The sequence below is a fragment of the Thalassophryne amazonica genome, chromosome 20 (assembly GCF_902500255.1).
Source record: "Thalassophryne amazonica chromosome 20, fThaAma1.1, whole genome shotgun sequence".
NCBI classification, from domain to species: Eukaryota; Metazoa; Chordata; class Actinopteri; order Batrachoidiformes; family Batrachoididae; genus Thalassophryne; species Thalassophryne amazonica.
The window spans coordinates 24181081-24204070 of record NC_047122.1 but is presented as its reverse complement, the minus strand read 5'-3'; the positions used below and the strand labels follow the sequence as shown (position 1 = coordinate 24204070).

The window sequence follows — 22990 nt, the reverse complement described above, 5'->3', positions numbered from 1 at the left end:
CAGAGAGAGACCAGTCAGTGACATCAGGGTGCCGCTCTACTCTGATTGGCTGTCACCCCCACCCCTCAAAAAAACAAACAAACAGATAAGCATGATTCATAGCATAAAAATAGGAAACAGAATGTGACTTTATAACCTCTTAAAATAGGTCAAGGTTAGCCATATTTGAACTTGTCCAAGGTCTGTGTCCCAAGAATGTTCCCTGTGCTTTTGAAGACTCTGGCAGTAATAGGACTGGACTTATGCTGAGCTGACAGACGCAAAGCCTTTGCAATACCCAATGGCCATATTTTGATGGCCTCGGGTAGCCAGAAAAATAACTTGCTCGATGTTACATCGGCTGGTGTGATGGTCAGGAAGTGTACCTTCTAAATCAGTCTGATTTCTTGTCCTTGTTGGTAGGACGGAGTGATCCTGGGAGCAGACACCAGGGCTACAGATGACATGGTGGTGGCCAACAAAAACTGCATGAAAATTCACTACATTGCTCCAAAGATTTAGTGAGTACCAACTGGTATGTCCTTCTGTTCTATGCAGTGGTGGGCACAGCTAACCAAAAAGTTAGCTTCGATAACAGACAATAAGCAAACTGAAAAGTTATCTTTTATGAAGCTAAACCAATAAACCACCCAAAAAATTATCAGAAGCTACAGCTAACCGATAACTTTAAGTATTGTCTCCGGTATACTTGCAACTACCAAACTGCATCGCTTCTGGTAGCATCAAAGATGACCACAGACCCAAACAATGAGTCAGCACTTCTGTCTTTGAGCGCCCTGTCCACTGCTGGAAGCTCGTGTTTACCACATAGCTTGTAGCAGTGAAGCAGTTGAGAGGAGCTGCAAAGCTCGACTCGCTGTCTATCTCGGCTTTCAGTGCTTACCAGCCCAGTGAGTATAAAAGAACTTGTGGAGAGCTGGACATGTCCCAACTTGTCCTCTAACACTCCGAAACGGAGGTGTTCCTTTGTCTCGCTTCATCAGCGAATCGGTCGTGACGCGCAAAGCCTCCGCGCGGCTTCCATGACAAAATCTCTTGTTAAAAGTGAAATCTGCCGGAAAATGGCTGATGTCCAGGTCTTGTGATAACCAGAGAAAGAGCACACGACGGTCTCGTATCCACAGAGCCATCAGCTTAGAAATGATCCAGTGGTTTGTGCCGCATCGTCGCAGCTTGCAGCGCGGCGCACCGACCGTCCTTTAAAGGGGTCCTTAAACCTGTAGTTAAAGTCCTTATTCTCTGTGAAGCCCGTAAAATTTTCACTGAAAGCCAGATAAATTTTTCGAATGGTTTCCAGGTGCCAGTCTCTAACAGCTTCTGAAAAAATTCTGATGGAAAAAAAGTCCATTTCATTCCGCCATTTCCAGACAATGAAAATCCGACGAGGGGGCGGGACCACTCCTTCCACAAGGCGTGCTCACAGGCGAATGACGTCACCGACAGGCGTGGAAAAACTCACGCATGCGCACGAGGGTTCAAGCATGTCTGACGTAAAAACATATGAATGAAATCCATATAGTTTTTGAAAAAAATAAAAAGGTACGATACTTTACGGACAGACCTCGTATATATATATATATATATAAAATATATTTTTTTTCCCCCCCTGTAATAGCAGGAGGAGATAATAACGAAACACCCCTCGTCTGGGGAGCAATGTGAGCGGATCCAGTGAGTTGGGATGGCAACCTCAACGAACTGGATCCTCCGTTCATATTGCTCCCCATATGAGGGGTGTTTTGTTTTTGTACCTCAGCCATTACTTTATTTTTTACCAAAATGATATGTTAAACGAGATTGGGGATCCATGTTGTGTGGAACTATTGTCCTTCGCCAACAAAGATGGCTGAAGGAAAGTAGTTTGGCACGTCGATCCGCTGTAATGGATCCAGGGTACTGGATGCACTTGTAAACCCGTGGATCCTCATCTGGCTGAGGTATTAGTGTTGTATAGTAACGAAGTAAAAATACTTCACTACTGTACTTAAGTACGTTTTGGGAGACTTTGTACTTTACTTGAGTTTTTTTAATTCAGCTTACTTTCACTTTTACTTCACTACATTTCCGACCTTAACCCCTTAACGCCTATTGTCGCATATATGCTACAATATTTGACTCAAATATGCAACATACCAAATTGACCAGTATGCCTGTTGTCTCATATTTGCAACATACCAGTATTATTATTATAACATTATAACATAAATTATTACCAAAATACCAAAATTACGACTTATTTTTTGTGCAAAACTGAAATTAATAATCTCAACATTATTTACCATCTACTTAAAGGCAAAAACACACACAAAACATTTTTTTATATACAGCTATATAGGCGTTAAGGGGTTAATTGCATACTTCTACTCCAATACATTTTCTATTCGCCCTGTCGTTACTCGTTACAAAAAACACACACACACAGGAAAAAAGTCCTGTTTTCACCCAGAGACACCACTGATTACTAGTGACTGCAATGAAGTCAGGCCCATACATGTCAACCTATACTTATTTTCTGAGTTTCAGAGTCATACGGATGTACAAATAAAGTCTTACGGATATTCAGGGTTTATCTGCAGCGGCTCTGTAATCATCTGCAGCACAACTCCACTTTGATGCGTGAGCCATTGAAGCAATGCTTCGAACCACTGGCTCGTGGTTCTTTGATTCGCTGCTTTTCAGAAGCGGTAAGTCCGCTTCTTAACTCCTCTCAAAGCCATTAAAATATCGTGAGTCGCTTTTGTGTGGATTAAAGTCACTAACTGGGACTCTTGTCATGTTCTAGTCAAGAAACGAGAATCGTCCTCCGTTCCGTTGACACAAAATTGCCGCTTTAAATAAAATGACACCTCTTTCCAAATGCTGTAATACAGAAAATAAACTACAATCAACTAAAACGTTTTTTTTTTCTTCCCAAAATGAGACATCCTGTGTTCTTTATGAATTAAACTCATGCTGACATACAGCACAGCCAGCTGCAAGAGCTCAGCTCAGATGTATGGAAAGACATTCATGCCAAAGTGTCTGAAAGGAAATGCTTTTGACAAAAACTACAGATTTTGTTTATTTATGTCCAGAAAAGCCATCTCAAGGCACCTCACATAGAACAGTTCAACATAAATAATTGACAAGAGGTATTGATAAGGAATCGGCTCGATAAGCGGAATCGATAATGGTATTGATAAAATCTTATCGATACCCATCCCTAATAAACACACAGGGTGAAGTCGAGGATCATTGACATGCTCGTCTGCAACATCGGCACTGGCGAGGCGATTTTTTGATACACTTGATGAAGTTCTGAGGTATGTTTTATTTTGTTCATTATATTCGATTTATTTTCATGTTATTTCCACAAGTGACACACAGTGTTATATGGCTGGGGGGGCCGGGCTGCCGGTTTGTTTCTGTTTTTTGGTTTTCCTCCCAGGTGGCTTGCGTTTGGGACTGAGTGGCTGTGTTGCTGAGGCTGTCAGGACCTCACCCTGATCACCTGCGACTCGTCAGGACTCACAGCTGTGGTGCATCTGGATGGATTGGAACATGTTGGCATTTAAGACTGGAGTGCACAGTGTGTATTTGCCAGAGACTCGACCTTGTGACCAGACGGGTGAGATCGTCGTCTCGGGAGCCATCTCATCAGCAGCGGATGCTGAGAACGTCCAGGTTTGATGCACAGTCTGTGAAAGAGGAGGGGTGAGGTCTCACGCTCGTCAGCACACTTCCTGAGGTACGTTAGATTTTGTGACTAACAGTTATACAGTCAGTAAATGTGGTGTCCCTCACACCTCATTGTATTGAGCTGTTTGTTAGTCATGTATCAGCTTCCACTGCAGTGGAGTTTTGTGAACGGGAGGTTCCATGCCTGCAGGTTGGGAAGCTGATCAGTAATCAAGCCAGGAAGTGTTTGCTGTTTGTACACCTTTAAGTGTTCTGTGTGTAGAGTGTGGACTCACATAATGGTTCCTTCTTTCACAGACTCGGTTGTTGCGGCCACCTGGGGGGTGTCGGCGGGGTCCTTGGGTCCGAAACAGCTTCTGGCTCCGGACCGTTAGCGCTGCTGGGAGCGCACCACGCCAGGCCGCACCTTTTTGTTATATTATCACTGTTATGTATTAAATTCAGTTAGCCTTTGTACCGTGCTCTGCTTATTTCATACTGGGTCCTTCAAACGCTGGTCGGTTCTCCGAGCTGCGTCCGACACATAACACACAGTTCTTGTTTCTGTAAAAAATAACTAAATTTGACACATTCAGTTCTATAAAATTCAGCTTGACGTATGAATACTAGATTTCTATTGTTTGAAATTCAACTGTGGAGGAAATACTAATGATCCTGACTTTAATGTCATTGTGGCAACTCATAATATGTGGACAAAAACCCAGTTACGTGTTACCGCTATGCAGTTGTGTGTACTGTAATAAAACTGATTTTGGTGTGATTTGGAGGTTATAAGGATTTTGTGCTGATTTTATGGATTTTCTCACTTGGTTATACAGGTGGACCCTCAAAGGGGTTAACATGTATGCAGGCCGATTTGTCATGAGGCATGTCCAGTAGGCTTTTTTGCAGTTGCGCACTTGGGGGGTGTTTGTCAGGAAAATGATAATTTCTCTACATTGATTACAGACCTGCAGCGGGTCTGTAATCTTTTCTGCAGCGCTGCTTGGCTTTGAACCTTGAACCAATCGAAGCAGTGATTTACAGGTCGAAGCAGTGCTTCGATCTACAATTTGTGGATTGATTGCTTTATTTCGCTTTATCCTAATTTTTCCCCGCTAAAACCCTGAAGAGCATATATCTGTGAGTAATATTAATATTTTTATGTTAAACCGACCTGTTATGGTCTTCTGAAACAGTTGATAGATGAATTTTATAACTTAAAAACAGGACCGATGCTGACGCGTTAGCATGTCTATGGCGTTTTCAATATTAAAGTTAGCATTAAGCTGTTCGCGTCAGCACGTTTGTGTTGTTTTCTGTATAATTAATGGCTCAGCATTCGTTGTCGTAAAAGAGTCAAATTGTAATTTTTTAAGTTTATTTTTATTCATATATTATAGCAACAACAATAATAGTCTACATAATAGACAATAATAGTCAATAATAATAATAGACTAATAATGTTACAATACAGTTTTAGAGAAAGAGACAAAAAGAACCTAATGAAACAAAACACAACAGAAAAGATAAAACCATGTAACAATGAAAATAAATAAATACATATAGAAATAAATAACTGTTTCCTGTGAACACCTAGTGAGTAGCCTACTCTCATTTAGGTTTTGAAACCTTGTTTCTGAAGTGTTTTTGTCTGATGTGCACAATTTTCAGTATTTTGACTAATACTACCAGTCATTTACAAGCCTAGATAAACTTTTATTAAAAAAAAAAAAATCAGTCCGTTTTTGATTATTAACATTTACTTGTACTTTTACTTTCAATACTTGAGTACATATAGTTGTACATTACTTGTCATACTTAAGTATAATAAATACTAGATACTTTAAGACTTTTACTTGAGTAGCGTTTCATTCAGTGACTTGAACTTCTACTAAAGTAATTTTTTTAGTGAGTATCTGTACTTTTACTTAAGTGTGATTTTCCGGTACTTTATACAACACTGGGTATAAAATAGTATTAACTGGGCATGTCTGGAATGAGAATGCTGAGGGGGATGTGTAGAAGTTTAATATTCGTTCTCTGTGTACGTTATAGCTGCTGCGGCGCTGGTGTGGCCGCGGACGCAGAGATCACCACGCTGATTATGGCGTCCAATGTGGAGCTGCACACGCTCAACACTGGGCGACCCCCACTGGTCGCCATGGTAACCCGCCAGCTGAAACAGATGCTGTTCAGGTGCTTCACATGTGTGGACAGTAATTTCTGCTTCTTTTGGTTTGATGTTTCGTTCTTTCTCTTGTGCAGATGCTCCTTACTCGTCTTTTTGAAAAGGATGATATTTGCGTTTTTGCCGTTCAGGTACCAGGGTCACGTGGGTTCGTCTATGATTGTTGGAGGTGTGGATGTGACCGGAGCTCACCTGTACAGCATTTATCCACACGGCTCCTATGACAAGCTGCCCTTCCTCACCATGGGTGCGTGATGTTCACCGTTTGTGCGCAAAAGTAACAAAAGGTTGAGACACTTTGAGGACCATCTGGCTCAGATGGTCCTCAAATGATGTGGTTCTGGGAACTTTTTCCCACCCACTTTCTATAATGTTGTGAGACTGTGTGTGTTTTGTTTCAGGTTCTGGAGCCGCGGTTGCTGTTTCTGTGTTTGAGGACAGATTCAAACCAAACATGGAGGTGAAGCTGAGTATAAATATAAGACCATAAAATGGCTGATAGATGTTAAATATAGCTGTTTGGGAGGTTATTATAAAATCCAAACAAAATGGCTGAGATGTTTTTAAGAGTTTGTGCGTCTCTGCTAATGCTAACATTAGCCTGTGGTTAGATAAGGAATAAGTACAACCCCAATTCCAATGAAGTTGGGACGTTGTGTAAAATGTAAATAAAAACAATACAATGATTTGCAAATCCTCTTCAACCTATATTCAGTTGAATACACCACAAAGACGATATTTAATGTTCAAACTGATAAACTTTATTGTTTTTGTGCAAATATTTGCTCATTTTGAAATGGATGCCTACAACACGTTTGAAAAAAGCTGGGACAGTGGTATGTTTACCACTGTGTTACATCACCTTTCCTTCTAACAACACTCAATGATGTTGATGTTGGGAAACATTTTTTTTATGGTCACCACATACTTTAAGATGCCCTCAGCTGAAGCCCAGGTCTTGACCTCAATGCACCAAATGACCAGGGTTTGACCTAAAAAAAAAAAAAAAAAAAAAAAAAGAACATTTTGCTTTACAAATTTAACTATTTTTATGTCAGTATTCACAATGAAAAGAGCTGCTTGCTACTACTATAAAATTATTATTTTTTTAAATATATGAGTTACAATATTACGCTGTAATTACAGGAATGAGCAGATTGCAACAACTGTGATTAATCACACCCCCCACCACCACCACCACCAAAAAAATGGCAGCTAATCACATGCTATACTCTCACGAGCACCACTAGCTTCGCTTATGGCAAGCTAAAAGTGGACGCTCTCGTTTTGGCCAAACAACTATACAGTTTTTGTATATTCTGTGTTAGTATGCGCCCTCGGCCGACATGCTTGATGAATTCCTGCGCAAAAAGTAGTTCCCAAACAATGCTGTATTTGCGATGACAGTGCGTTTTTATGTGTAACAAAAACATGAGTATATTTGGCACAAGAACTTGTGTGTCTCATGTGTTTTTACGCCTAAATGATCGTAAGTCAATACACTCAAACTCATCCAGCAGCATCTTCTCATGTCGGCAAATTCAGCACTGGGTCAGGCAAAGTAGTCCAGTGAGCAGGGTGATCACATACAGTAGTGTTCAGAATAATAGTAGTGCTATGTGACTAAAAAGATTAATCCAGGTTTTGAGTATATTTCTTATTGTTACATGGGAAACAAGGTACCAGTAGTTTCAGTAGATTCTCACAAATCCAACAAGACCAAGCATTCATGATATGCACACTCTTAAGGCTATGAAATTGGGCTATTAGTAAAAAAAAAAAAAAGTAGAAAAGGGGGTGTTCACAATAATAGTAGTGTGGCATTCAGTCAGTGAGTTCGTCAATTTTGTGGAACAAACAGGTGTGAATCAGGTGTCCCCTATTTAAGGATGAAGTCAGCACCTGTTGAACATGCTTTTCTCTTTGAAAGCTTGAGGAAAATGGGACGTTCAAGACATTGTTCAGAAGAACAGCATAGTTTGATTAAAAAGTTGATTGGAGAGGGGAAAACTTATACGCAGGTGCAAAAAATTATACGCTGTTCATCTACAGTGATCTCCAATGCTTTAAAATGGACAAAAAAAAACAGAGACGCGTGGAAGAAAACGGAAAACAACCATCAAAATGGATAGAAGAATAACCAGAATGGCAAAGGCTCACCCGTTGATCAGCTCCAGGATGATCAAAGACAGTCTGGAGTTACCTGTAAGTGCTGTGACAGTTAGAAGACGCCTGTGTGAAGCTAATTTATTTGCAAGAATCCCCCGCAAAGTCCCTCTGTTAAATAAAAGACGTGCAGAAGAGGTTACAATTTGCCAAAGAACACATCAACTGGCCTAAAGAGAAATGGAGGAATATTTTGTGGACTGATGAGAGTAAAATTGTTCTTTTTGGGTCCAAGGGCCGCAGACAGTTTGTGAGACGACCCCCAAACTCTGAATTCAAGCCACAGTTCACAGTGAAGACAGTGAAGCATGGTGGTGCAAGCATCATGATATGGGCATGTTTCTCCTACTATGGTGTTGGGCCTATATATCGCATACCAGGTATCACGGATCAGTTTGGATATGTCAGAATACTTGAAGAGGTCATGCTGCCTTATGCTGAAGAGGACATGCCCTTGAAATGGGTGTTTCAACAAGACAATGACCCCAAGCATACTAGTAAACCAGCAAAATCTTGGTTCCAAACAACAAAATTAATGCCTCACAGATGTGAAGGAATCATGAAAAACTGTGGCTATACAACTAAATACTAGTTTAGTGATTCACAGGATTGCTAAAAAAGTAGTTTGAACATAATAGTTTTGAGTTTGTAGCATCAACAGCAGATGCTACTATTATTGTGAACACCCCCTTTTCTACTTTTTTTTTTTACTAATAGCCCAATTTCATAGGCTTAAGAGTGTGCATATCATGAATACTTGGTCTTGTTGGATTTGTGAGAATCTATTGAATCTACTGGTACCTTGTTTCCCATGTAACAATAAGAAGTATACTCAAAACCTGGATTAATCTTTTTAGTCACATAGCACATAGCACATTATTCTGAACACTACTGTATGTGCTTGTGTGGCATTCAGACTTTGTGTACTTTGTGTGTGTGTCAGCAATATGAAATCATTTATTTTTTAAATACTTATATACAGAAATTCTCCTGTTTCCTGTACATATTAAAATATATTTTTGAATTCCACATGAGATGTGAAAAGAGATGACCTGATGGGATCAGCGGCAAATCACAATGTCTATTTTCCTGGAAAATATTTTTTTAAACAAACAAATGACACATAAGATTATAACCCAATTATATCATCTTTCACTGAATAACGAAATAGAAAAAAAAAAAAACCCGTTGGCATGAAGACAATAAAGCCCCGTTACACATAGCAAGAATGTGCAGCAACCAGCCTGACACAGCAAATATTGCCATAATCTGACGCAGTCGGGAGGAAAAGTGGCATGGTCAGCAGTGTCAGAATGCATCCAGATTACCTCGTCCACACCTGCACGATGGCATCCAAAGCACGTGTAGATAACAGGTAGATGACACAGACTGCTGTCAGACGGCCATAAAAGGCGCTGAAGACTGCCCGATGTCCAAATGTCTGGATGGCAGACATGGGACCTGAGTGGGAGGGAGCACTGTGTTCCTCATGCGGACGTGCATGCGAGTGCACAGTGCACGTGTGTGCGTGGCGCATTATTATACATGGCACGTGCAGGTCATACTGTCAGGCTTTGCCTTGCCAGATCCATCTCAAGGTTCCCTCGTATGCGCTCAAATCGTTTTGGATCCCGTTTTTCCGCAATCAGAATATGTAAATTACGGTCAGATGGTCCTCAGACTGCACATCTCGACGGCACCCGGAGGGTTTTGAACATATACGTCACACTCAGGGCAGCCGGCTGATTTTGACCAACTGTGTGGACTGTCGCAGATGGCTGTCACAATGTTTTGGAACTGAAACCTGACACTTTTCGGATGTGCGCTGATTCATCATTGTGATGCCATTCTGCATGATTCTGGCTGTGTGACAGGGGTATAAGGGCTACAGCAATCTAACATTTGACTCCAGTATCCTTGACCTTCACCCAGGTGATTGACCTCTGGCAGACCTTTACAGAGCAATTCTGGAATCCACCTGTGTGCCACAATTTGGTCACAACTGATTTGGAAATCGGGTTCCTTGACCTTGAACTTTGTCCAAGTTAATTATTTATGGGCAATTTCAGGGCCAACCTTCGCTGACATACCAAGTTTGGTAGAAATCAGCAACAGGACCTGTGTTTTTAAAAAGCAATTGTTCATATGCTGTACAGTGGTCCCTTGCTATAACGCCGTTCACCTTTCGCGGCCTCGCAGTTTCGCAGATTTTTTTTAGTGCAATTTTGCATGCTTTTTTTTTTAACAGCGCATTGTGTTCTGCGTCCTTATTAGGCGGGCCGGTCGCGGCACTCCTATCTGCTGTGTTGAGCTGCGCCAAATCTGGCAACAGGTCCAGAGACTACGCTCGCTGTTTTGATCCGGATGTTGACCGCAGACGCAGAGCTCCATGGCCACCGAGAGAGGACTTGGATTCTTTGCGGGTCCTGCATCGTACCTCCGGAGGCAGTGAGCAAAGGGAGAGCATGCGCATTGAGTTCTGCGTGTGTCTGTTTATAATCTTCTCGCACAGAAGAAAAAAGAGAGTGTTTACACAGAGAGAAAAGTGAGAAAATGTTAATGCCTGTTTGAGAAAAGTGTATAAAGTGTGTAGTAGGGGTTTTACAGCCTTAAAACATCTATAATAATTGCAAAAATAGCACTGACTACTTCACGGATTTTGCTTATCGTGGGTTAATTTTAGAACGTAACTCCTGCGATAAACGAGGGACCACTGTATACACACACACGCACACACACACACACACACACACACACACATATATATATATATATATATATATATATATATATATATATATATATATAACAACAAAAATCTGCCCTATACTCATAAACCAGCCCTCATGAGATCAAGAAAAAAATAGTGCTGATAAATCATACACTTTTCCTATCAATTTTACTGCCCTGGAAACTCTGGCAATAAAATCAGGGCAGTAACAAATCTTAAAACAGGGTGATACAAAAAAAAATACATTTAAAATACCAGGCTTTTATTGCCTCACTGTTCATCCAATCATGAGCCCCCATTTCTCATCTTCACCAATGACCCATTTTTTACCCTGGTGACAGGTGCAGGATCCTGATACAGGATCCAGATCATTTCATTCAACCAAGATGTCTGATCAAGGTGAGAGAGTTTTAGCCTCCCTAGCAGGGAGAATTCTACGACTTGAGTCTCAGACGGAAATTGTGAGACATCAAGAAGTTAGTGAAGATGACACTCATGACTTTATAGAGAGACATAAGAACATTCCATAATTTATCTACATGATTTACCTTCGTTATTCATTTTACATGATTCATGTGTATGATTATTGTTCTTTATTTTTGTTGTAATGTGATAAATGTCTTATTAATTATCTTAGGACTCGGACTGATACAGATACATCAGGGTGTGATACATAACAGACATGTGATAAGGTATACATACATATACAACCCCTGGCAAAAATTATGAATCACCGGCCTCGGAGGATGTTCATTCAGTTGTTTAATTTTGTAGAAAAAAAGCAGATCACAGACATGACACAAAACTAAAGTCATTTCAAATGGCAACTTTCTGACTTTAAGAAACACTATAAGAAATCAGGAAAAAAAATTGTGGCAGTCAGTAACGGTTACTTTTTTAGACCAAGCAGAGGGAAAAAAAATATGGAATCACTCAATTCTGAGGAAAAAATTATGGAATCATGAAAAACAAAAGAACGCTCCAACACATCACTAGTATTTTGTTGCACCACCTCTGGCTTTTATAACAGCTTGCAGTCTCTGAGGCATGGACTTAATGAGTGACAAACAGTACTCTTCATCAATCTGGCTCCCACTTTCTCTGATTGCTGTTGCCAGATCAGCTTTGCAGGTTGGAGCCTTGTCATGGACCATTTTCTTCAACTTCCACCAAAGATTTTCAATTGGATTAAGATCCGGACTATTTGCAGGCCATGACATTGACCCTATGTGTCTTTTTGCAAGGAATGTTTTCACAGTTTTTGCTCTATGGCAAGATGCATTATCATCTTGAAAAATGATTTCATCATCCCCAAACATCCTTTCAATTGATGGGATAAGAAAAGTGTCCAAAATATCAACGTAAACTTGTGCATTTATTGATGATGTAATGACAGCCATCTCCCCAGTGCCTTTACCTGACATGCAGCCCCATATCAACAATGACTGGAAATTTACATGTTCTCTTCAGGCAGTTATCTTTATAAATCTCATTGGAATGGCACCAAACAAAAGTTCCAGCATCATCACCTTGCCCAATGCAGATTCGAGATTCATCACTGAATATGACTTTCATCCAGTCATCCACAGTCCACGATTGCTTTTCCTTAGCCCACTGTAACCTTGTTTTTTTCTGTTTAGGTGTTAATGATGGCTTTCGTTAGCTTTTCTGTATGTAAATCCCATTTCCTTTAGGCGGTTTCTTACAGTTCGGTCACAGACGTTGACTCCAGTTTCCTCCCATTCGTTCCTCATTTGTTTTGTTGTGCATTTTCGATTTTTGAGACATATTGCTTTAAGTTTTCTGTCTTGACGCTTTGATGTCTTCCTTGGTCTACCAGTATGTTTGCCTTTAACAACCTTCGCATGTTGTTTGTATTTGGTCCAGAGTTTAGACACAGCTGACTGTGAACAACCAACATCTTTTGCAACATTGCGTGATGATTTACCCTCTTTTAAGAGTTTGATAATCCTCTCCTTTGTTTCAATTGACATCTCTCGTGTTGGAGCCATGATTCATGTCAGTCCACTTGGTGCAACAGCTCTCCAAGGTGTGATCTCTCCTTTTTAGATGCAGACTAACGAGCAGATCTGATTTGATGCAGGTGTTAGTTTTGGGGATGAAAATTTACAGGGTGACTCCATAATTTATTCCTCAGAATTGAGTGAGTCCATATTTTTTTCCCTCTGCTTGGACTAAAAAGTAACCGTTACTGACTGCCACAATTATTTTTCCTGATTTCTTATAGTGTTTCTTAAAGCCAGAAAGTTGCCATTTGAAATGACTTTAGTTTTGTGTCATGTCTGTGATCTGCTTTTTTTCTACAAAATTAAACAACTGAATGAACATTCTCCGAGGCCGGTGATTCCATAATTATTGCCAGGGGTTGTATACACTTTGACCCTAATGACTGGCTTTTGATACATTTGTCATTGCCTGGCCAATTCCAGAACTCACCTACATATATGTGCCAGATTTGACCCCATTAAATGTAACCTTTGCTAAAACCATCCCTTTAAAGGCAAGCCCATGGTTGGCCTTCATCCACGTAAGGACCCTGTAAGAGTCGGGAACAGATACACCAGCAATTCCTCAAATGATCATATCCTGCCACTGATGATGGTTTCATTTCAGCTTTACTGGGTTTCCATAACTAATTGTAACTTGATGCTCTTTGAGTTTGTTTTGAATGATGCCTGATAAAAATTTCCTGTTATTACTGTGAATAATTCCTTTCTTCTTTCTCAGCTGGAGGATGCAAAGCAGTTAGTACGAGACGCCATCACTGCAGGGATTTTCTGCGACTTGGGTTCTGGCAGTAACGTGGACCTATGCGTTATCACCGAGGCCGGGGTGAAATACCTTCGAGGCTACGACACGCCCGTGGTGAAGGGCAAAAGGTGAGCATTCAATCAGTTACCTCAACAGATTTTCTAAGTATTTCTCTGTTTTTGACTCATAGAAATCTTTGTGGCTGCTGCAGCAGACTGACAGTTTATCAGATGTAATTTTGGTTTAAAATTCTGAACATTTTAAAAAATCATCTGTTGCCATCAGGCATCAACATGCTGAAGCATTTTTCATCTGGATCACATCCAGAGAAACGCTCCACATAGTCACAGTGACATAGCTAATGTTCCCTCGTAATGTCAGTGATCCTTGTCATCGGAGTAGCCACTCATTTGACACAAAGTCATTACAGTGGGACCCAAGGATCACTCAGAGACCTGAAACCAGACATCCAGTCATCACCTTAGGTCATTGGTCAGAGTCCAAGTCTAACGACCAGACATAAAGACAGGAAGTACCAGGACCCTAAAGATGTGGACCTTTGACCTCATGACCCATAAGATCTTCCGAGGGATCTCTGGATCTCAAAGGCCAAGGACCCAGAGACATGAATGTCACTCCAAATTCAACACTTTCACCACATACAGAAACAATTCTGATTGTAGAGTCCAGGAAGTTATTGAAAGACCGGCTCTTCGTCAGGATCCAGGATAATTACAAACCTAGACACTCTTATTCCTCACTCAGCTTCTCAGGAGCTACTATCACAGTTATGCACTGATCCCACAGATATCACAGCATTGTCTGTGAAGTCAAAGTCAGTAAACCTTTCCTCATCAACAAAAGCACCTAGGGTTGCTACATTCCACAACCGGCCCCAACACCCAGTCCATGCCCCCAGTCCATGCAAGCATTGAACAGTGTAGGACCCAGAACACAACCCTGAGGAATGCCAGAATTCACGGGGGAAAGGGCAGAAACTCCGCCTCAATCATACATAGCCCTCACAGCAGGGTTCTAGCTAGCGCAAACTTGCGTTGCGGCCGTTACGCTATAATTTTGGACTTTTATGCTTATTTTGGACCATTACGATTTTCAGTACAGCATTTATAATCAACCGTTTCTGCAGCACGACTCCAGTTTGAAGCGTGAATCGAAGCAATGCTTCGATTCAATGGCTCGTGGCTCTTTGATTCGCTGCTCTTCAGAAGTGGTAAGTCCGCTTCTTAACCCCTCTGAAAGCCATTAAAATATCATGAGTCACTTTTGTGTGGATTAAAATCACTAACTGGGACTCTTGTCTTGTTGCAGTCGAGAAACGAGAATCGTCCTCCGTTCCGTTGTCACAGCTTTAAACGCTGCGCGGCTCTCTGCTGAGACAGAGTCCGCTCGGAATTAATAACTTCAAAATGAATCGCCGCTTTAAATAAAATGACACCTCTTACAAACATTGTAATACAGACAATAAACTACAATCGACCAAAACATTTTTTCCTCCCAAAATGAGACGTCCTGCATTCTTTATAAACCTGACCTGCAGCACATCTGCAAGAGCTGCAGCTCATAGGTATGGAAAGACATTCATGCCAATAATAATGTCTGAAAGGAAATGCTTTTGACAAAAACTAACAGATTTTATTTCTGTTCATGTCCAGAGATGAAGGATCCACCATGTAGAGTTTATTATGTCCAGAGTTTAAGGATCCAGTAACCAGTTTCATATTTATTTACTTTAAAACTCAATAAAATGTTGTTCAATTTCAACTTAATCAGCTTATAAAGCGCCAAATTACAACAAAAGCTGTCTCAAGGCGCCTCACACAGAACAGTTCAACATAAAAAAATTTAAATAAATAAAAATAAAAAAAAACAAATACCTAATTAAAAACAGAAGTAAAAGAATAAAACATAACAAAATAAAAACTACTCATAAGAAAGAGAATAAAAATAGGTTTTAAGTCTTGACTTAAAAATGTCCATGGACTCTGATTGCCTCACTGAGGGCCATGTACTGGCTAACCCAGAATGAGATTGCCCACTCAACAAACTTCCCCAGCCTTCTGGACATGATGAAGGGACTCGGGCTGTCGTAGCTGGCTTTTCCCTTTTGGGTACCCCTAGAATGGCCAATTTTTACCTTGAATTTTCAAAAGCTTCCCTCCTTCTGCACCCCCCCCCCCTCCCCTACGCTAAAATTTTATCCTAGCTAGAACCCTGCCTCACAGTCACAATGTCAAGCAACTTATTTGACATCCTGCAGATTCTCGGGGTGAAGGAAGAACCTTTTGAAGGGGACTTGGATCAGGGCACAGATCCAGGAAGGATTTTCATGCTTTAGCATTGTAAAATACTGTGTGTCTGTATTGTTGACATCTTAATTCATTTATTAAAAAATAAAATAAGGCATATTTCTCAAGCACAAGGATTCAGAATGGTTCAGATGGCTTTGCTGGATTTCTGCTTTACTGAGGTGCAGCGAATTCAAAACCAGAAGAAGACAAAGGATAATGCAATCATTTATAATTTCACTGTTTCATTAAAATTATTTAAAATGGAATGCATTTTAAAATGCATCCAAAAATATACAAATGAAACATCAACCATAAATGGGCTGCAACCACATTGTGTCTCAGCACATTTTGAATGATAAAACAGCTTGAAATCATAAATTTGCCAACAATAAAACAGGACCTCCATTAATTCAAGTGTAAACAGGCAACAACACATTTTCATGGTTAATTAAAATTAAAAAAAACTTCACGAGCTGAGCATCAGTCGCATAAAATCAGATTTTTATGTCTGATTTTGTGTCTCTGTGTTTCCTTTGCAGAGAGGGTCAGTACAAGTATCAACCAGGGACCACGGCCGTCCTGACGAAAACGGTGACCCCGCTGACTCTGGACGTGGTCGACGAGTCTGTTCACATCATGGACACACAATAAAAGTTATTGATCTCTTATCTATTCTTCAGATTGTTCATTGAACAAAATAGTCCTTATTGTTAGAATTCCACTTTTTTAACCTGCTGCAGGGATCACTTATGGAAAGACTTACTGAAAACAATAAAGTTTGTGGCGTGATACAGGAATTGTGTTGTGCTGCCTTGGTGTGTGCTCTGCTCCCCCTCCCCTTCAGTGTTTCCAGGCGGCTGTGTCACAGGGCTGATTTTTCCTCCCCTGTTTGCAATCTACACCGCCTGCCATTTAAACCGCCCCCCCTAAAGATCGGTCCGCCCTGCCTTCACTGCGCATGTGTGCGTCATCAGCCGCGGTTCACCGATTATCACCTCGTTTCTGCTTAAAACTGCACTCCAGTCATCATCTATTTCAGCAACAGATATCCGAGGCTTTTGTACGACAGTCATTCCCGCATAAATTCAGCATTATTTCATCATAAAAGATGGAGGAAGTGATCAGAGCGCTGCAGCTACAAGGGCTACTAGCTGTTGCGTTCACTGTGCGTCCTAGGGTGGTTCAAAAAAATAAAAGTTGGAAATTCATTACTCTCACCCCTTCATTTTATGATGCTTTGGGAAAAAAGAAAGCCTGCCAAATATTTTTGTCATACATTAATATTTAGAGGTAGCACATCATAGCTGAAGGTTGTAAATATATCAGTTATCACTGCCCGAGTGCCCGTGCAATAGGTTATCCATTATCCAGTATCTAATCACATCACTTATAAAGAGGATAGAAGTTAACCACCTGAGTGTAACTAAAGTATAATTTTATATTCAATTTAAAACTATACCTGGGTTTAAATATTTCTCACAAACAACATACTTTCAAAAATGTTATTTTAGGCTACAAGCTGAAAATTTTGCTTCAATTCACAGCTTATTTTCTTTCAAATCTTTGGTGATGGTGAATCTAACATGAGATAAATGTAAAAAGAGACACTTGCTACTAGAAGTAGAACATTTGTATACCTTATTGGTTCCACCGACTGAAATAAAGGGAAACAAATTGCCCTCAAATGGGCAAATACTCAAGGTATTTTTCTTCGAACACACTGATTTGAAGAAAACTGTCCATGATGCTGCTGTGACCTCTGTAGACATGGCAATTCCTTTTTGGGAGAGAGCTAGAATCCCACTGAGGGCAAAGCAGCATCTGATCACAAAGTTAGAAAAGGTGTTCGGAAAATGGAAAACATTGAAAAAGACCAAGAATCGCAATACAGACAAGCAGAGGAAAGATGAAACAGTGTTTTGTGAATCTTTGGAGGACTTGTTTGACATGGCACATCAGGATGTCTTAACAATGATAAAGTTTGAAGATGACAGACAATTCCTACTTGCTCAGCGAGAGAAAGGTAGAGGATGCATGACAGGCATAGATAAAATACAAACTGCCAAAGAACAAAGAGCAGAAAAAAGGAAAGCTGCAGAAGCAAAATACAAAGAGAAACTGGAGGAGCCTGGACCATCTAATGTCTCACTACCTGACACTGTCTCCAGCCAGAGTGAAGAGAACACAGAAACTCCAGATGAAGAATTTGTTATGCCAGTGCCACAAAAAGCCAATAAAATTAAAGCTGTTGTAACACCAGGACTTGCAGCAGCATTGGATAGAAACAAAACAACAGAAGTGCCACCTATATTCTGACTGAAACGGCAGCAAGTCTTGGTCATGATGCAAGCAACTTAAATATCATTATGTAAAGGATGTTCTCTTATGTTACACAGCTGTATAATTGGTTCTTGTGCTGATTCATACATTTTTGAATATTACGTACTGCAAGGCATAAAGAATATTATTGTTTGGAGCTAGATCAAAATATATGTGGAAATATATAAAGCATAGACTTATTTAAATGTATCAATAATGAAACAGTATTTCATCAATAAAATGAAAATGCAATGTTTGATTGTTACAAAATCTTCGCTACCCCAGTACGTAGGTATTGTAGGAGCATGATACATGTACGAGAAGAACTGCATCTCACAATTCATGTTTTAGTGTTAACTATTTTATGGGATATGAAAAGATTTGATTTTCCAATGTATTGCCATAATTTTTGTCCTGACATATCAATATTAAACTGACAGAAATAATTTGGAAATATCTGGAAATGACCATACTATATGACAAAGTTATTGCCAGCAAAATCTTTAAGGGCTGTGTGCTACCAGTAAAAATTATTAGTTTTATGAAATTGTACATGATGTGTTTTTATGTTAGGTACAACAAATTTAGAGGGTGAGACTTGAAGTTTTTTGAAAAAAAAATTTTGACCATTTTTATGGACCACCCTAGTGTGTCCGTCATTTCAAAGCGTCACCGAATATCACCCCTTTTCTGCTTAAAACTGCCTCGTATCTGCTTAAAACTGACTTTAGAATTAGTTAAGAGGTTTTACCTTGTTATCTGATGGTGTTCAATTTGCATCACTTTTTACCAAAACTGTAGCAACTTTAACTTTGGCCCCCTGTACAAACTGAAATTGATCTTTGTCACCGTTTTTGTTGTTTTTACCCCATAACTTCATAACGTTCAGTCAAAGATAGTCCAAACTATACCTTTTTGGAATCTTGATGATCAGACAAATAATGTGGTATAGCTTTCAATAGGATTGGAGCATTTATTAATTTTGACCCTTGTGTAATTCTTCAACTGACTCCTACCTGGTCGCCTAACCGTCCTAACCGTGTTTGGGTCCTAACCGTGTTTTGTGGTTAAAACATAACAAATTATCTTTTTTAAAACTGTTGCTGTTAAATGCTTCTTCAACAGAATTTACAAATTAGAGGTCTAAACGTAAATCATACATCTGAAAACGGCTCAAATTTGTAACTTTCCAAATTGCGACAAAAGTGCACAATATTGTATATCGGTCTACATACATACAGAATTTAATTCCAGAATTTACATTCAATTTAATTATTTTGTATAATTAGAATATTTTTAAAATGCCCAAATTTACTAAACAGCAGCAATTAAATAAATAATTAAATAAATGTAGCACTAGTCGACTAGTCTAGTCGAAAGAAAACTGGCTGTAAAAATTATGTACTGTAAATTCTGTAAAGTGTACCGATAACTGTATCACATGTACATTTTTGTCTTTTTATTTCATCATATGAAACAATTTATTTTGATGTTCAGTCAATTTAGACATTTTTACCTGAGGCCATCAAATATGGCCATCGGGTATTGCAAAGGCTTTGCGTCCATACGACCTTCTGTCCATCCGTCTGTCTGTGCTCAGCGTAAGTTCTGTTCTATTACTGCCACAGGCTTCAGGTTCACAGGGAACATTCTTGAGACACAGACCTTGGACAAGTTCAAAGATGGCTAACATTGACCTATTTTAAGAGGTACTTTATGAGGTTAAAAGTTACATTCTGTTTCAATGGGTTCAACTTGTGTTTGAATGACTGGGATGACAGCCAATCAGAGTCGAGCTGCACTGTGACATCAATGGCTGGTCTCTCCAAAACCACTTTGTTTTGTGTGTTTATGGGTTGCGGCGGACTTTACACCAAGCGCCCTCTGGTGGCCATTTCTGGCCGATGAAAACGTCGTCGAGGCTGAGCTCAATACAAATACATGTAATTTGGTCACTTTTCAAAGGTGTCAGACTCGTCAATAAAGTCAATTTAATGTACAATGGTTCATTTCAAGTCAGCTTGATGTATGAATCTCGCTGTTTCAGGCAGTGAGAGCTATCAGCTGGCTGTTAGAAGCAAATGAGACAAAACAGTTTTCATCAGTCGGCCAGCTGCGGAAGTACAAATTCTCGCCTTTGGATTGGCCATTTCGCAGGAAGTGATATGGCTCCGTGGCCACCCACCCTGCTCAGAGTGCCACTCTCACTGGACCGACATCCCTGCTATTATGGAACTGTGGGATAGCTTGTGCCCACAGATAGAGCTCGCCGGACTACTTTCGCCACCCTGCTCAGGGTGCCGCTCTTGTTGGACCGACAACACACTAGATGATACAGGGAATTTAGGTATTGATCCGATACCAAGTAAATACAGGCCCAGTATCGCCGATACCGATACTGATACTTTTTCATATTTATATTTATAACACGTTAGTGTGGTGTGCCCTCTACTGGCAAATTGAGGCATTACAGCAATGATACGCCAAAAACTAGAGGTGGGCGATACCGGGAATTACCAAGTAAATACAGGTCCAGTATTGCCGATATCAATACTGATACCTTTTCATATTTAAGCTTCATAGATCCAAAGGATCCAAAAGACCTAGGATAGCATTTCGCCAAACATTGTACGTGACAACAAAATACTTTATCACAATCAACAGTATTGTTTAAAATAAACACAACTTAAAATATCCTGATGTAGAGGGCTGACTCGAGGAGAGCGCTGAGTGGGCAGGCCAGGCTGAGCCTACCTGCATGGCTGTTGGCTGGCGCTGCTGAACCACGTGACGGCGCAACAACAAAAGACCAGAGGGGGGAGGGTGCGCTGCTCTGTGTTGTGTGACACAGCACAGCGCTGTTCTTACAGACAGAGAGTAGACTTTGATGAATCTGCGTACACAGCAGTCAGTGTGTGAGGGACAGAAAAAAAGCTTGAGTATTGATCTTTTTACACGAGGATTGTTCAATATCAATACCAGCATTGGTATCGATATTATCGATATTAGGATCGATCTGCTCACCTCTACAACACACAAAATGTGTGTCTTCCCAGATTGGTCTCTTTCACTGCAGCTTCTTGTTCTGACTTTAACACGAAGTTAACACTCAAGTCTTTCATCGCCAACTGTAAATGGTAATCAAAACATTCCAATCGTATCTTTCTGAACTCTACCGCATCAAACTCCATCGTGTCAATGTTTACAATGCTCATAAACTTTTAAGTTTCTTAAATATTTATTATGGCCACTCTTAAAACTTCAATTCTCTTTATAATTTTATTACTGGTAAATTTTAGAATTGATTTAGATGAGATATACTCATTATCTCATAGGAATATATCACAATTATCTGGGAACTACTTTTTGCGCAGGAATTAATCAAGCACATCGGCCGCGGGTGCGTACTAACACAGAATCCCCAGAAACTGTGGAAAGTTGTTAGGCCAAAACGCGTCCACTTTTAGCTTGTCATAAACTAAGCTAGTGGCGTTTGTGATAGTGTGATTTTTAGAGGTGGGCGGATCGAGCCTAATATCGATAATATCGATACCAACGCTGGTATTGATATTGAATGATCCTCATGTAAAAAGAGCGATATTCAAGCTTTTTTTCTCTCCCGCATGCACTGACTGCTGCGCAAGCAGATTCATCAAAGTCTACTCTCTGTCTGTAAAAGCAGCGCTGCGCTGTGTCACACAACATGGAGCAGTGCACCCTTGTATTGTGGTTTGTCAGCCCTCTACCTCAGGCTATTTTGTTTTAAGTTGTGTTGAGTGATATTTTTAAACAAAAATGTTGTTTATGATAATAAAGTATTTTGTGGTCATGTACAATGTTTGGCGAAATTGACTTTCGCCACTCTGCTCACTTTTAGCTTGTCATAAGCTAAGCTAGTGGCGCTCGTGAGAGTGTGACCCATACATGTTTCTCACATATTATGTAAAAGAGAGTGAGAAACAAACACTTCTAAAACTGAAAATGCCGTTTTTGTAACCTGATAACACCCCTGGAGTCATTTACAAGACATTTTGCAGATGCAAAAAAAAAAAAAAAAAAAAAAAAGGAAAAGCAAATCGCCCTTTAAAGGTATAGTGCCACTGGGGTTGTTGTTTTTAAAAAATTTAAATCATAAAAAGAATTTTCTTTGGCACCACTATAATTTTATGATCTTAATTGTCAATGCTGCCTGGAATCAGTTTACAATTTCAACCACTGAGGGACAGAAATTCAACGGATCAGAGGCTTTGACCAACATTTGGTCAAAATGAGTTCTGTTCTGAGTATAGTTTACGTGGCTGTGCATTATTCAAGAAACCATTAATTCGCATCAATGTAAAAGGTTTTTGTGTATCTGTGACAGGGGTGAGGATGTGGAATGAGTCTCCTATTGAGATCAAAACGTGTGGTACTCTGGCATGTTTTAAGCAACTCTGCAAAAAAGTAATTGTTTCAAAATATTGTAGTGGGATCGTCGTGAAGTGACTGTGTCAAGTATGTAATGTTTGCTTGTGTGTAAGTATATATGCCTAGGTATATGTGGGTATGTCCTGTAATATGACTGGGAAGCGTATGTGATGGTATATGTATTGTACAAGTATTTGTGTGTGTATAGATATATATGTGTGTATATATATAATATATATGGATGTGTGTGTATGTATATATGTGTTTGCATACGTGTGTGTGTATGTATATATATATTTGCATACGTGTGTGTGTGTGAATATAATTAGTAGTGAGTGTATTTATTGATTTCATGGAATAAGGGGTGGGTCTTGATAAGTTATGCTTCTACCCACCCCCTTTCGGTCACATGGGTTTTGATTTTGGTTAGTTTTGGAT

General features: G+C 39.9%; 1 protein-coding gene across 1 annotated transcript in view; it reads left to right on the top strand.

Moving 5' to 3' along the window:
- Positions 1-16620, top strand: part of psmb10 (proteasome 20S subunit beta 10) — a 29664-nt gene extending 13044 nt beyond the window's left edge. The window contains exons 3-8 of the mRNA XM_034161237.1: positions 403-500; positions 5716-5856; positions 5980-6095; positions 6250-6308; positions 13494-13645; positions 16366-16620. Coding sequence (XP_034017128.1) covers positions 403-500; positions 5716-5856; positions 5980-6095; positions 6250-6308; positions 13494-13645; positions 16366-16477 — 678 coding nt within the window. The 3' untranslated portion in view covers positions 16478-16620. The remainder of the gene's footprint in view (positions 1-402; positions 501-5715; positions 5857-5979; positions 6096-6249; positions 6309-13493; positions 13646-16365) is intronic.
- The last annotated feature ends 6370 nt before the right edge of the window (positions 16621-22990 follow it).